The following is a 14384-nucleotide window of genomic DNA, read 5'->3' as shown; positions in this document are numbered from 1 at the left end:
GGCGACCCGCCGTGCCAGCTCGGCATCGCCTCCCTCGCCGGCGGCTCCCGGGAACGGCGACAAGTCTCCAGGCGGCGGTGCTGCTCCAGTGCGGCGACGGCGACGAGCAAAAGCTCAGTGGCTAGGGGAGAGTGAGCTGGTCAACTCCACGCGATCCGTCCATAAAAGACAACCAAGTGGTGGGTCCCACTGCACCGTTAACGGTCGTCAACGGCGCTCCGACCGCACCGTCTATGTGTTGCCACGTAAGCCTGACAGTGGGTCCGATTCGTCAGTTTCGTGATTAAAAACGCTTCGAACGTGAATCAGTGCACCTTGCAACGTCTTAACCGTAGAGTGGTGGTTTTTTGAAAAAAAATCGAATAGTGGTTGCTTTTTGAAACGACTGCCTGATATGTGATGGTTTTTTGTAATTTTCTCCCCAAATGTACACAGTTTAAGCTACTACTGAAAAATATGATGTGGGCTCCCCTGTAGTTTTGGGACCCCTCTGTCATCGTGCATTGACACATATGGGCGGACCGAGAAGGACATATTTGTAGTAAGGATGGTAATGGGTAGGGTACATCAATACTGTACCCATACCCATATAGCTCGTGGGTACAAAACTCTCCCTATATACATACATATGGGTACAAAACTTTAGCCGCGCTCATATACCCACTGGGTACCCATTGGGTAGATCAATAGTTCACTGCACATGGCCACATCAAAGTTGTGTTCTTTTACTCTCTACTTGGCCGCCACCTGAAGAAAGTGAGAAATGACCAAGAGAGGAAAGATGGAGGTCGCTAGGGTTGTCGCTGATTCCATTAGCGGCGACGTAATGGGAGGGCTAGTGGATCATTAACTCGAGGGGCCGCATGTCAGGTCAAGAAGGGTAGGGTTTAGGTATACCTGTGGACACAAGACTGTATGTATGCCCTACCCATGACTTGGCGAGTAGGGTGTGGGTAAAATTTCACCATAAATCTGTAGTAGTTTTTATCAACATAGAAGTTCAATATATCTAGGTAATTGCACGTTTGCCATAATGATAAAAGCCTTACTACAAATATGAAATACTTCTGTAATGCTGGACAGCAATAGCAAAGGACAATAGTTTAGAAGTGCTGATGTAAATTGCACAATCGAATAAAGAAGCAAGATACAGCTTATGTGAAGGAAAACTTGACATAGAAACTTGATAAGTTCAATCTATCAATAGACATAAAAATCTCCCTTCAAATTTGAAATGTTTCGGTGAGGAAGGACCATAGTTCAACTTGCAAAGGGTTGTTTTTTACAAGTGTTGATAAAAAAAATCGTACAATCTAATGAAGAAGTAAAGATATAGTTTATGTGAAGGAAAACTGGAAATCCTCCTATCGAGCCTAACACTTGACCAATTTAGAGACCAACACGATCAGGTTCTGCAAATGATTCAGCCAGCAACTTTCTGAGACTTGTTGCCACCATGGACGCATCCAAGACTGCCTCAGAGCTTGTCGTCTGCAGATTATGTACAAGGGTAGACGATGTCATATGCAGGAAGGATACCACCATCAGGCTAACTGCAAGAGCGAGCATGTTTGCTGAAGTTGGGATCACATATATACCTTGCACTTGAGCACGTAGACGATCTTGCTATCGTCGACGTAGGACGAGTTGGCTTCCATGACCTCGACGCGTTCGTCTTGCAAGATCGTGAGGATCACCTTGTGCAAATGGACACCCTTCCTGGAGCTCATTGTAAACTTCAAGTTGAAATGTGTGGCTCCGCTGAATTGAACCGTAGTGTCGTGAGGATTGGATGATCCTGTTGCTGCTATTGTTTTTGTGGCTGTGCTGCTGCTGCGGCTGCTGCTGGTCGCTCGTTCGACTTTTGAAAGGCACTGATCTCTCCTTTGCTTCAGCTTTTCGACTCTCTCCCGTAGATCCTTGATGTAGGTTGTGGCTTGCGTCAGTTGGGCGGGCATGTCTGACGAACCCTGCTCGTCCAAACAAGAGTTCAGACTTTCAGACAGCACACAACAGTTGTATTATTTACATGATTTGACAACAGTAGCCACGTTTGATTCAGCAATAGTTGTATTATTTACATGATTTGACAACAGTAGCCACGTTTGATTCAGTGTAGGCAACGTTTTCTGCATATCATTCCTATGATACATATATATGGAGCTCATTTCGTTTGCTGCGTCCATTGCTACGATACTGAAGGAACAGCAAAGCATCCTTGACCACTGAGAATCGTAGGAAGTCGGATAAGTTTTAGATTTTTGTGGTTTTGTAGCTAGCTCTCGTGTTTCACGACTAGTCTCGGTGTGTTAGGATCCTACCGAAGCTCATGATGGTGTTGCTGGGACCTTGGACCGCTTTCTGAAGGTACGAACACACACACACATCACACACCAGGCCCACGCAATTATAACCTGATGGATTGCTACCCAGGGCGCAGTCACTCTCCGATGTATATATACTTGGAACGTACCCGTCCATGTTTTCGCAATCGTGGATTGCGAGTGTATAAAGACAAAACTCGAGCGGGGTCGAGTGACATCGATTGGCTTTGAGAGCCTTGCTGCTAAAATATCATCTTCTCCGTAAAATCGGGTGATCATGTGATGTAAACAGAGCGATGCTCGAGAACCAACCTGAGATTGGGTGGTTAGGAGGGTGGTTATCTCGCGATCGCTAGAGTTCAAACCCAGGGTTTGACATCCGTAGTGTCTCGTAAAGGCGGAATATTCATTCAGTGGGAGGCGATGTTCCCGTCGACAGCGAGGCGCCTGTGGTGACTTCGTCAATTTCAAGATCCAATCCGTCGGCTCAGTTTTTCGGAGGTGCTCATAGGGGTAGGGTGTGCGTGTGTGCGTTCATAGGGGTGAGTGTATGCGCGTGTATGTGAGCGCCTGCGTTTGTACTGTGTTTCTCAAAAAAAAAAAAAACAGAGCGATGCTCAGAGTATGAAGTACCAACACCTATTGCTGGTATTGTGTTGGGCCAAATGCGATGATAATAAAGCTCGGGCTTTCTCTAAAATATAACCTCCCATCCATTTTTTTTTTCTATATTGTCTCTGTTGGAAACTCTATACCCTCTAGTTTCTACTAATGCAATAATGAAGTGCCAGCACGCACGAGTCATTGTCCCTGTGACTTGACCTGTCCACAGCCCACCACCCCACAAATACGTTCGGGTTTCCAATTCTACATCTAAAATTGTCCCTGTTTTCAGATTAACTTACATCATACTCTCTGTGGGTTTTTAGAAGTTGAGGTAAACAGCGATGTACACTCTTGTTGTTTTTGTTACTTCAGATTTGTTGTAAAATGGATATGAAGCCTTAAGAAAATCAAAAGCTCATAAACTCATCCGTTTTAAAAAAAAGGTTCACTAAGCTCCATTTCTCGTTGACAAAGTTTTTTTAGGCGTAACCTTTGTTGTCGTGTGTTTCCTTGGCTTCTTGGCTTCCAATAACGTGGTTGTGTGATGTTACATTGTTGCATCAATGGGATGAATTTTTTTATCATCATGATGTGTTAATATGTTGCCCTCTATGAAGAAGGCATCTCTTAGGCCAAAGCTGGCACACGTCGATGACAATTATAGTTTTTTCTGTTGCTTTGGACATGTGTTGCTAACCAAGTTGACACAACTAGATTGGAGAACAATAACTTCAGTTAAGTAGTAGTCTCTTGCGAAACTAGGCTAGCTAGTAGAGTTTACTTTCCTAAGAACCGATTCGGTTGTGGTAGCTAACATATATAGATGAATTGAAATAGCTAATGCGTACTGATCATATGATGTAGAAATCAATTGAAAATAAGATGCAACATATCTCCTTGTACCATATGGAATACTCGGCCAGCTATCTCAAATTGAAAAAAGATACAACACATCTAATACCCCCTCCATTTTTATTCACCCTGCGTTTTTTTGCTTTAGTCAAAGTCAAATTTTGTAAAATTTGACTAAATATATAGAAAAAACATTAACATCACTAAAACTAAATGCATATAATACGAAAGTATTCTTTATCATAACTCTAACACAGTAGATTTTATATTGGAAATATCGATATTTTTTCCTAAAATTTTGATCAAGCTTTATAAAGTTTGACTTTGACTAAACCCAAAACTCAGGGTAATTGTGAACGGAGGGAGCAAGCATGGTCATTTTTCTCACGACACCGCAATAAAAATTGGGTTTCATGCATTGGTAGAAAAGGGAGATTTGCAATATTTACAAGCCCGAGACGAGCAAACACCCTACAACTCAACCCACTAGATCTTAGTAGCAGAGGGCATCAAGGCGCCTAGGCCAATCGCACCAGCTACAACCCAAGATCGATCTTTAGATTGAATCGTGTCGAGTAGACTACCAATGTGGGGGGACACGTTGACGAAGATGAACGTATTCCGAAGCTTCCAAATCGACATGCCATCAGCATATGAGCGACGTGGTGCCCTCGCGCAGGGCGCAGCGCGTAGTTTGAATAATCTTCAACCACCACTCCACAAAGTCTTCCTCCGCATCCGGTGGCCTCATTGTGGATCAGATCCATGAAAGCACCTCGTACCAGATTGTCCTTGAGAAGGGAAAACTAGTGAGTGAGAAGGTGTTGCATAGTCTCTTCCGATTGGTCACATAGAGGGCAGTGTGGCAGTGCTGGAGCTCCCCATTTCGCTAGACTGTCTGCCATCCAACATCCAATGGCAAGAAAGCTAAATTAAGAACTTGACCCGTGGCGGGGGCCATGAGCACTTGTTCAATCTCCAAGATCTCTATACAATGGCTCCATGGAAGAGGAACTCACAAAAAGATTTGGAGCAGTACTAGGCATCCGACGTCCATATGTAGAGGAGGGTATCAGGTTGTGTGTCATAAGTGTGACTTATGTCACCTTTAATTATGGACAGGGACAGCCAGATTGAGCGTGCCCTGTATACTGGCAAATGGCAATCCATCAATGCTCCACGAGCGCCTCTCTCACTGTGTGCCGCTTCTGAGTGTGCTTCGAGATTGGCACGATGAGACCTAGCACTATCTCTCTGTTGGCCTTCCCGTCTAGCCATCCCTCCACCCAGAAGAGAGTTGTCTGTCCATCGCCCACCACCATCCGGCGTCAAACACCCGGAGCTCGATCTTAGAGAAATGCATATCGAGGCCGCGCCAAGCTTATAGTGGGTCGGTACGCGTTCTCCAGATCCACCATGTCCGAAGATAGACCACTGTACTATAAAGTTCTATAACCCTCCAGGCCGCCATACCTAAGTGGTCGGCATACCTTAACCCAGTTTATGTCAGTGTGGCCACCATTGGCATCCGCTCAGCCAGTCCTCACTATCTTCTGTACTTGCTTCAGGGTCCTTTTGTTAAGACCGAATACGGTGATTTGATGTAGCGGGACTTCCATGAACACCGATTAGACAAGTGCAAGTCGTCCTGCTTTTGTCATCATGGAGGCTTTCCGTAAGGGTATGTGGTTAGCTATATACTTTCCACCAGTGGTTGGAGTGCCGATACTAAAAGCCGTCTTATGGACAGTGGGATCCCAAGGTACTTGATAGGGAAGGGTGCCAGCTGGCACTCCATAACCCCTGCCACCTCCTGGGCCTCCTCCTTTGAACACACAATAGGGAAAACCAAGCACTTGACGAAGTTGGTGCGTAGCCCCGATGCTTCTCCAAAGAGCACTAGGATTTGAGGCACTGTGCACAAGTCATTCTCATTTGGGCGGCAGAAGATGACTACAGCGTCCGCATAAAGGGAAACATGTGTTGCCAACTCTCGAGGTGCGATGCGGTTTAGCACTCCGAACTCCTTGGCCTTAGCTAACACTTTGTTGAGCGAGTTGATAAACAACAAGAACAACATCGGCGATAGGGGGTCACCCTGTCTTGGGCTCAGGCGATGCCATATGGGGGGACCCGGCTCGCCATTGAGCAACACCCGTGTGTTCGCCATGTAAAGTAGGATGATCACTAGCTCCTGAAACCTAGGGCCAAACCTCACTTTCTGCAGCACCTCGAGCAACAACACCCACGACACCAAGTTGAATGCCCTTGCTATATCTAGCTTTTAGCATGACTCTTGGTTCTTTCCCTCTATGGATAAGTCTACTAAACCAACAGGAAATTATTAGGAATACAACGCTTCTGGATGAAGGCATTCTGGTCCTGCTCAACCAATACGTATAGCCATATCATCTAACTTAGGTTCCTCCGTGTTTGTTTTCCAAGGAAACAAGAAGAGAACACAAAACTATCCACAAGAAATCAACCTAAAGATGAAGTATAGCAGGTTGCGACCACACATTTCATATACACAAGTCACTTAATTTTTCTAATTTTGGGTAAATAACTTTTAATTTGTAGAGAACTTTTGAACTTCCTATACCAGAACGATAAGAAACTTTATATACCTGCGAAGCAGTGTCCAGACGGTACTCTTGCGGAACGAGAGACGTCAGCTTGGAGCACAAATCTTCCATCTCCACCCCCTCACTCATCTGCCTCCCTGCATCCTTCTTGTCGAACACCGTGGCTCTTCTCCCTCCGTCCCCTCCCTTCCTCTTCATAGTTCTCTTTCTCTTACACACACACGCTCCCTCGCTCTCTCCTCTTACTCTGGTGTGAAGGATGAAGGCTTTCTTCTTTATAGAGCCCTCAATTTGGCGTATGCATGCATCTGAATCATGACAGTGGGGCTAGTGACCACTTGTGCAACTAGCTAAACCGCTAAGGATACATCATATATGAGATTTGGTGCTTGTGGCCACTTGTGCAGATATAATTTATCAGGAAAAGGACGTAAGAAGCTTGCCATTCAATTATTATACAGCTTTCATTTTACTTTTGCTCCACCAGTGTAACTATATTTGTCATTCTTTTATTTTGGTTGAGCTATCTTTTGTCATTTGACAGTTAATTAAGTTCTCTGTGATCCAATGAACAGTACAAAACTATTCCTGGACAGACTGAAGGCTCGGTTACTGTTTCGCAAACCCCTTTTCTTAAATAGGTTATGTTCTTTGAACATAGATACAATGTCCAATACGTAGCTTTGATCGTTTATTTTTTTTTGAGTTAAAACCATGTTTAAAGACTCCTATATGGGATATTTTTGTAAAAGTTGCACTAAATGGGGTAATATGTGTCACAAATGCGTAACTATAGGGAAAAAAGTGGAATTCACTCCAAGAAATTATTCCTTTTGAAATCTCCCGTTGTTCGTGACAAATATTGTGCTAGCGGTACGGTGATAGGAGGAATTCTAAAACTTCATCTTTTAGGATAACCAACAAAATAATACATGTCTAATTTAGGTTTTGAGCATGTAAAGCTTTGAATGCTTCTCATAAGTTTCATATCCACAAATATTTCAGAAATGACACGTTAGGTTTAATACCAAACCGTATCACATATGTGCTCATCTCAATAGAGTTCTGACGATACTTTAACAATTCTAAGTATAAATTTTTATTATGCGATACAAAAATAACAACGATAGTGTGATCGTAGATCTCACCATCTCAAACAAGGTTTGATTGCATCTTTCGTGTACTCCTTTTTCCGCTGAGTTCCAAGAGGCACAAGTCTGTGAGATGATCTCATCAACACTAAGAGGTTTTGCTAAATATCTGATTAATGTCTCCATGATCAAATCGTGAAAACTTAATTTTTCTGTTACGATAATATCCCACTTAGTTTCTAAAATTTTGAAATTTTCAAATCTTTCAATTTTTTACTTCGTCAAACATGTATCACATATCCATTTAAGTCATTTATAAAAATCACTAAGTATAGATACTTTTTGCATCATGCGAGTAAAAATCACTACTAACTAGGCTTTTCATGGATATGTCATAACTATGGTGGCATTAATCAGGGCTGGTTGCAGGGGATGTCTCCATGCTTGTGGTTGGGCGATGTCTTGATAGGGTAAGAGGGCACCTGGGGGATCCCACAAAGTGTCTGGTTGACTTCCATGTTGCGCTTTATGCAGCCTTTCTCGCCCCACCCTACGCCCACTGAGTTATCCATTATCTAGTACTAGGTGCGGTCCACAGTGATGCCATAGCCTACTGCCGTCACGGCGTGGTTCGTCGAAGTCCTGCACTCTCCGGCGAACACCCTTCTCCATCGGCGTTATCAAAATTACTTTGCTCTGCATGGTTCAACAACAATATTGACAACAATTTTTGCATCTTATGCAAGAACTTCTAGACTCGTTATATGAATGATTTGAGGAACTACTTCTGTTGTCTCAATCATATAAACCATCACTGGAGAATCATAATATCTTCAAGTTGTACTAGCCTCCCACTCACCTTTTTCACATAAAATTTGTTCTTTTGAAATCTCCTGTTGGTTGTGACAAATAATTTGACGGTGGTACGGTGATAAGAATAATCCCTGAACTTTATATTTGCGATAAACAACAAACTAATACATGTATGATTTGGGATTTGAACTTGTAAATATTTGAATGCTTCTCATAAGCTTAACATCCACAAATATTTAAGAAATGACACTTTAGGTTTAATACCAAACCATATCGCATATGTGGTCATCTAAATAGACTTTTGATGATGCTTCTATAATTGTAAGTGTAGAAATTTTATTATACAATCTAGGAACAACTATGGAAGTTTTGATCATACCATATATTATGGATCTATATGTAGAAGAAAATTTAGCCATAATATCCTAGACTTGATCATTATTTGCTCAGTAAATCTTGCAAATACTTTTCTATGTGACTTAGAAATCATCTTGTCTTGGATTTCTCCATCTTAAAACATCTTTTATTAAGACCTTCTCAATGCACAAGCTTTGGCTAAGCACTATAGATGCTTTTATTATCTTCTAAGATTTCAGTGCCCTATATGTATGTTGATTTGCCTAATTTTTTTTTTTGCTTTAAAACTATATTTAACGACTCTTTTCACTTTTGTTAAGATTAACATATCTCGTCCATGTATAGTATCTGAGAGTATATAATTCTCACATTTTCCTTTATAGATAAAACATTCATTGTTATTCCATATGAAGCTAAACTCTTTTAACCACTTCATCCAAGCAAAGCTCTTGAGTGCATAATGCTAGGCATTATGCCAGTATTACCTCAACAAATTTTAGTATCGTTGCCGGCAAGATGATCTTGTCGTAGTCAAATCTTTGAACCTATTAAAACAACTCGAGCTACATGAATATTATTCATATATGTGTTTCTGAAAATCCATTTGGTTTCATATCTTCCAATGAAATCACCAACCTTCAAACTACTTTTCAAACATATATAGATTTCATTTAGGTTCTCATGGATTCAAGCCATTCATTGGAGAGAGTAGGGCCAACTTTTATTTTCTAATTTACAGACTTCACTTCATCTTCAAACCATTAGGGGGTTATGGAAATTAGTTTGCTCTCCATGGTTCAGCAAAGATCTTGATAGAAGTTTCTGCATCTTATGCAAAAACTTCCGGATATGGTACATGAATGATTAGCGGAACTACATATGTTGTCTCAGTCATATCAACCATCACCGAATACTCATAATCTCTTCAAGTTAAGCTATACTCCCACTCTACTCTTTCACCTGAAATTGTTTCTTTTGAAATCTCCAGTTGTATGTGACAAATAATTTGACTGTGGTACGGTGATAAGAGCAATCCTCAAACTTTATCTTTTGGGATAACCAACAAAATAATACATGTCCGATTTAGGATTTGAGCTTGTAAATCTTTGAATGCTTTTCATAATTTTCATATCTAAAAATATTTAAGAAACAATATGGTTAGGTTCAATACCAAACCATATCACGTATGAGGTCATCTCGATAGACTTCTGATGAAGAGTTAAAAAAAAGCTACATTTGTTGCTTGAGAAAAAGAAAAGGTAGCTACCATATGATACTTGATTGAATTAAAATTGATGATGATATTTGCCAAAACAAGTTTAGAAGGTAGTACAATACTATTCACGCTCTAATGAAACATTGTATGCATACAATCGGTTGAAACCGTATTACAAGTACATGATAAGTGTGTGCAGCATGTGATGTATTCGTCATGTTTATTTATTTATTTATTTATTATGGAGTAATAATCGATTGATCATGGTTATGCCATAGGGTGGCATTAATCAGAGCTCATCGCGGAGGACGTCCCCTTGCTTGGTGTTTGAGGATGTCTTGACAGGGTAAGAGCATCTCCACTCGTCCCCCCGACGAGGCCCCCGGCGAGCGTTTTTTCCATCCGGACGGCGTAATTCGGCCCAGTCGCGCCCCCGGTTCCTCGTTTTCGTCCGGATTTGGGCCTAAATCCATCCGGCGATCCCACGACATCCCCGGCCCCCGGGGAGCGCTCGGGGACTCCGGACGAGTGAAAAGCGGGGAAGGGCCCGATCTGTCGGTGACTCGACGCACGAACCCCACCGCCACGTCGCTCAAAATCTCCCCCACCCCTCGTATCTCTCTCGCCGCCGGCACCACCCCGCCGGCTTGTTGCCCAGATTGCGCCGCCACTCCTTCCCCACCTGCCTATATTCCGCCGTGTTTGGACGACGGTCTATCCGGCTGCTCTTCCGCCGGCCTGTTTTCCGGCACTGCTTGCTCGTCGTCGCTCGCGGCTCGGGTTGCCTCGACCACGCCCGTCGGGTGTTCGTCCATTTGCCTCGCCGGCCATGGACTCGGACGAAGAGGAGGAGCAGATGTTCGTCGAGCTTATGCAAGAAGAGATGGCAGCAGCCGCCCAAGACGAGGAGCACATGATGATCCTTGGTTGCTTGGCAAGCATGTACGGCGGACTGGCAACTCGTCGGCGTGGTGGGTCGGCACGAGGTCGCCGGAAGTGCAAGCCGAGACAGCGAATGGAGGGCTACTGCATGTTGTACGCCGACTACTTCGCCGACAATCCATTGCACGGTGAGAGTGTTTTCCGGCGTCGCTTCGGGATGAGCGAAAGCTATTTCCGGAAATTGTGTATGCCATCCGCCACTTTGATCCCTACTTCGGATGCAAGGCGGATTGCACTTGGTTTGGTTGGATTTTCGTCACACTGCAGAAGTGCACAGTGGCTATGAGGATGCTGGCGTATGGAGCTCCCGGTGATACTGCGGATGACTATCTTCGCATGGCGGAGTCCACCGCCCTTGATTGTTTCTACCGGTTCTGCGGGGACGTCATAGCGGTGTTCGGGGACTATTACTTGAGATCACCCACTGTCGAAGACACTCGGAGGATCCTTGCAACAAATGAAGCTAGAGGTTTTCCGGGGATGCTTGGAAGCATTGATCTGCATGCATTGGCAATGGAAGAACTGTCCGTTTGCGTGGCGAGGGAATGTACAAGGGTCACAAAAAAGGCTGCACTTGTGATACTTGAAGCGAGTGGCTACCCATGATCTTTGGATTTGGCACTCTTTCTTTGGTATGCCTGGATCCAACAATGACATCAACGTCCTAAACTGCTCCCCGGTCTTTTCCAAGCTTGTTGAGGGTCATGCTCCCCCGGTGGACTATGTGATCAATGGTCGGCACTACAACAAAGGATACTACCTTGCGGACGGTATCTATCCAAAGTGGGCAACATTTGTGAAGACGATCTCCAATCCTAGCACCCCCAAACTTTGCGAGTTTTTCAAGAAACAAGAAGCTTGCCGAAAAGACGTCGAGCGAGCATTTGGTGTCCTACAGCGAGAGATTTGTCTGTCGTCCGGTTCCCCGCTATGACTTGGTCCAAAGATCGGATGTGGGAGGTGATGAACTGCTGTGTGTGCCTACACAACATGATTATTGAAGATGAGCGAAAGCATCCGGTTCCTACGGCTGAGCAAGAAGCACCATATGAGAGAGAGGGTCCTCTTGCACAGCCTAATCACCAGGTGCCTCCATCATGGGCCGCCTTCATTGCTATGCGCCGGGAGATTCGAGACTCTACAATGCACCAGCTGCTGCAAGATGATCCGGTGGAGCACATATGGAGGCTCCGAGGCAACGCCAACGCCGACGCCAACTAGTCTGTCTTAATTTGTTTGAAAAATTGTGAAATTGTGTGCTTCATTTGTTTCAGCACTTGTTAAACATTGTACTTGTTATCGCCGAATTTGTTTCGAGCAATTCTCGTCCTCTTGTTTGCCGAACTTGTTAAATTTTATGTTGAATTTGTTTGAAATATGTCAAATGGTCGAGGTTGGGGGTTTCCTGCCGGGGGGACGGCTGGAACTTCGGCGCTCCCCACGCCAAATCTTCATCCAATCCGGACGAAAATTTCGCCGGATTTGGGCGTGGGGAGCGCCAACGAGTGGGGACCTGGGCGATGCCGCAAAGTCCCCGATTGTCTTCGACGTTGCGCTTTATGCGGATGTATCCTTTCTCGCCCCACCCTACGCCCCATGAGTTCTTCAGGATCCAGTACTGGGTGCCGTCCACGGTGGTGCCGTACCCCACCGCCGTCAAGGCGTGGTTGGTCGAAGTCCCGCACTCTCCGGCGAACACCCCTTCAGAATAAAACTGGAACCCGCTGGCGTCGACGACCACCGACACAGGTTGTGCCGCCACCGCCACCTGCAGCGCCGTCTCGTTGTTGGCCGGCACGTCCTGGTAGCCGTCGATCTTGACCACGCGGGGGATACACGTGTTGCAGGTGGGCGCCTGCTGGGCAGTGTAGGGGTACGCGGCCTCGGAGGCGATCCCGCAGCCAGTCGCGATGTACTGGAAGGCGGTGTCCATCCAGCCGCCGCTGCAGCCCCAGTTGGAGGCGGTGCAGTCCACGAGCTGCTGCTCCGACAGAGACATCAGCTTCTTTGTGCGGATCGCGTTGATGCCCTCGATGGCCGCGACCGTGGAGAACGCCCAGCAGCTGCCGCATTGCCCCTGGTCCTTGACGCCCGTCACCGCGCCCTTCTTCCTCCAGTCCACCGACGAGGGGAGGCTCGAGGCGGCAGCGCTGCCGTGCATGAAGCTGTCGCTCCTCCGGTCGCCGTGGAAGGCGCGGGAGGAGGCATAGACACGGCTGAACTCGTCGGCGGTCATGTCACCGAAGCGGTTGAGACGGAGCTTGTAGGGCTCGTCGCCGAGGTTGAACTCGTGGATGAGCCGCACGTTCTTCTTAAACACATCGAAGCGGCTGGCCTTCTCGCCGAGATTACGAGATACCGTGTGCGGCGATTTACACAAAAATAACCCAAAACTGAAAGAAAAACACAGACTGACCCTCTGGCGAAACTATTTCACGAATCTAACCCTTTTGTGTGGCGCCTCTCTCAAGGGCGCCACACGTGCCCATGTGGCGCCTCTAGCTCTGGCGCCACACACCCATCCGACGTGGCCCATCGACGCTGAGCTGGTGACCCCGATCCGACGTGGCAGCACGAGTGGCGCCGCTCCGGCCGGCGCCACACTTTGAAAGTGTGGCGCCCCTGGGAAGGGCGCCACACGTTGACTTAAGTTTGGGCGCCGCGCGCGCCCAGCCCGACCCTTCTTCTTTCTTTCTCTTCTTCTCTTCCTCCTCCCCAACCCGGTTCTCTCTCTCCTCCCTCTCCCCCCACCAAATCCACCACCAAATCGTCGGATACTGTCCGTGGAGATCGTTCCCCATCCATTTGTCAAGGTAATCTCCTTCAAATCTTCTCCATTCATCCACTAATTTCATAGATCAGTGCTAGATTTGGACATGAACCCTAGACATGTTTTTTTCTTTTGTGCACTCTATATTGTATTGTTTGTGTTGGAGATGGTAGCCTCATGTATGCATGTGTTTGAACCATAGATGTGTAGAAATCTACATATGAAATTTCACATGTATGTGTATGAACTCTATGTATGTATGTGTATGTATGTGTATGAACCCACATGTATGCCTAGTATTTGTGATGGAGTAACTCATATTTGTTAGTTGAATGGATCGTAATATGGTTCAAAAATGTAAACATGTAGGATGGCCGGTGCCGGTGGACGGGGAAGGGCGGCCGCCGCGGTCCTGGGCGCCCCCGGGCCGGGGAAGGGGCCGCCGCGGTGGAGCGAGCAAGGGCCCCACGATCACCGTCACCTGCATCCTCCTTGTCTTCGCATGACGAACGCCGCTTCGAGTTCCTCCTCCGCATCGACGACGACCCACTCGGCATCAAGCGGCTACCGGACAAGTTCGCCGAGTTCGTCGACGGCGTCGAGCCGGCGCACTTGCAGCTACGGGAGGCTAGCTGCAACTTCTGCCGCTGGCCCGTGGAGGTCCTGTTCGACGGGCAGGGCAAGATGTACCTGCACACGGGGTGGGACAAGTTCGCCGGGCAGGGCAAGATGTACTTGCACACGGGGTCCTGTTCGATTTGGTGGTGGATTTGGTGGGGGGAGAGGGAGGAGAGAGAGAACCGGGTTGGGGAGGAGGAAGAGAAGAAG

General features: G+C 46.1%; 2 protein-coding genes across 2 annotated transcripts; both read right to left on the bottom strand.

The window, feature by feature from the left end:
- Positions 1 to 1183: 1183 nt before the first annotated feature.
- On the bottom strand, positions 1184 to 6700 carry LOC124685316. Its single transcript, XM_047219662.1, has 3 exons — positions 6410 to 6700; positions 1599 to 1970; positions 1184 to 1491 (listed from the first exon to the last, which is right to left on the bottom strand). The coding sequence occupies exons 1-3, from the start codon at positions 6563 to 6565 to the stop codon at positions 1390 to 1392; spliced, it is 630 nt and encodes a 209-aa protein (XP_047075618.1). The 5' UTR covers positions 6566 to 6700; the 3' UTR covers positions 1184 to 1389.
- Positions 6701 to 7871: 1171 nt separating this feature from the next.
- Positions 7872 to 13154, bottom strand: LOC124707660 (ervatamin-B-like). The gene is made up of 2 exons (XM_047239324.1): positions 12300 to 13154; positions 7872 to 7940 (listed from the first exon to the last, which is right to left on the bottom strand). The coding sequence occupies exons 1-2, from the start codon at positions 13020 to 13022 to the stop codon at positions 7872 to 7874; spliced, it is 792 nt and encodes a 263-aa protein (XP_047095280.1). The 5' UTR covers positions 13023 to 13154.
- Positions 13155 to 14384: the final 1230 nt, after the last annotated feature.

The sequence above is a fragment of the Lolium rigidum genome, chromosome 1, assembly GCF_022539505.1.
Source record: "Lolium rigidum isolate FL_2022 chromosome 1, APGP_CSIRO_Lrig_0.1, whole genome shotgun sequence".
Classification (NCBI taxonomy): domain Eukaryota; kingdom Viridiplantae; phylum Streptophyta; class Magnoliopsida; order Poales; family Poaceae; genus Lolium; species Lolium rigidum.
The sequence above is the reverse complement of the archived record's forward strand: the minus strand, read 5'-3'. Positions and strand labels throughout refer to the sequence as shown.

Excerpts from the sequence above, each read along its gene's own strand:
- LOC124685316 (XM_047219662.1), bottom strand. The coding sequence starts at position 6,565 with ATGAAGAGGAAGGGAGGGGACGGAGGGAGAAGAGCCACGGTGTTCGAC. Across the intron at positions 1,971-6,409 it reads GTCTGGACACTGCTTCGCAG|GGTTCGTCAGACATGCCCGC; the intron begins GTATATAAAGTT and ends TTGGACGAGCAG. Across the intron at positions 1,492-1,598 it reads TCTACGTGCTCAAGTGCAAG|ACGACAAGCTCTGAGGCAGT; the intron begins GTATATATGTGA and ends CATAATCTGCAG.
- LOC124707660 (XM_047239324.1), bottom strand. The coding sequence starts at position 13,022 with ATGACCGCCGACGAGTTCAGCCGTGTCTATGCCTCCTCCCGCGCCTTC. Across the intron at positions 7,941-12,299 it reads GACTTTGCGGCATCGCCCAG|GTGCCCTCTTACCCTATCAA; the intron begins GTCCCCACTCGT and ends GGGATCCCCCAG.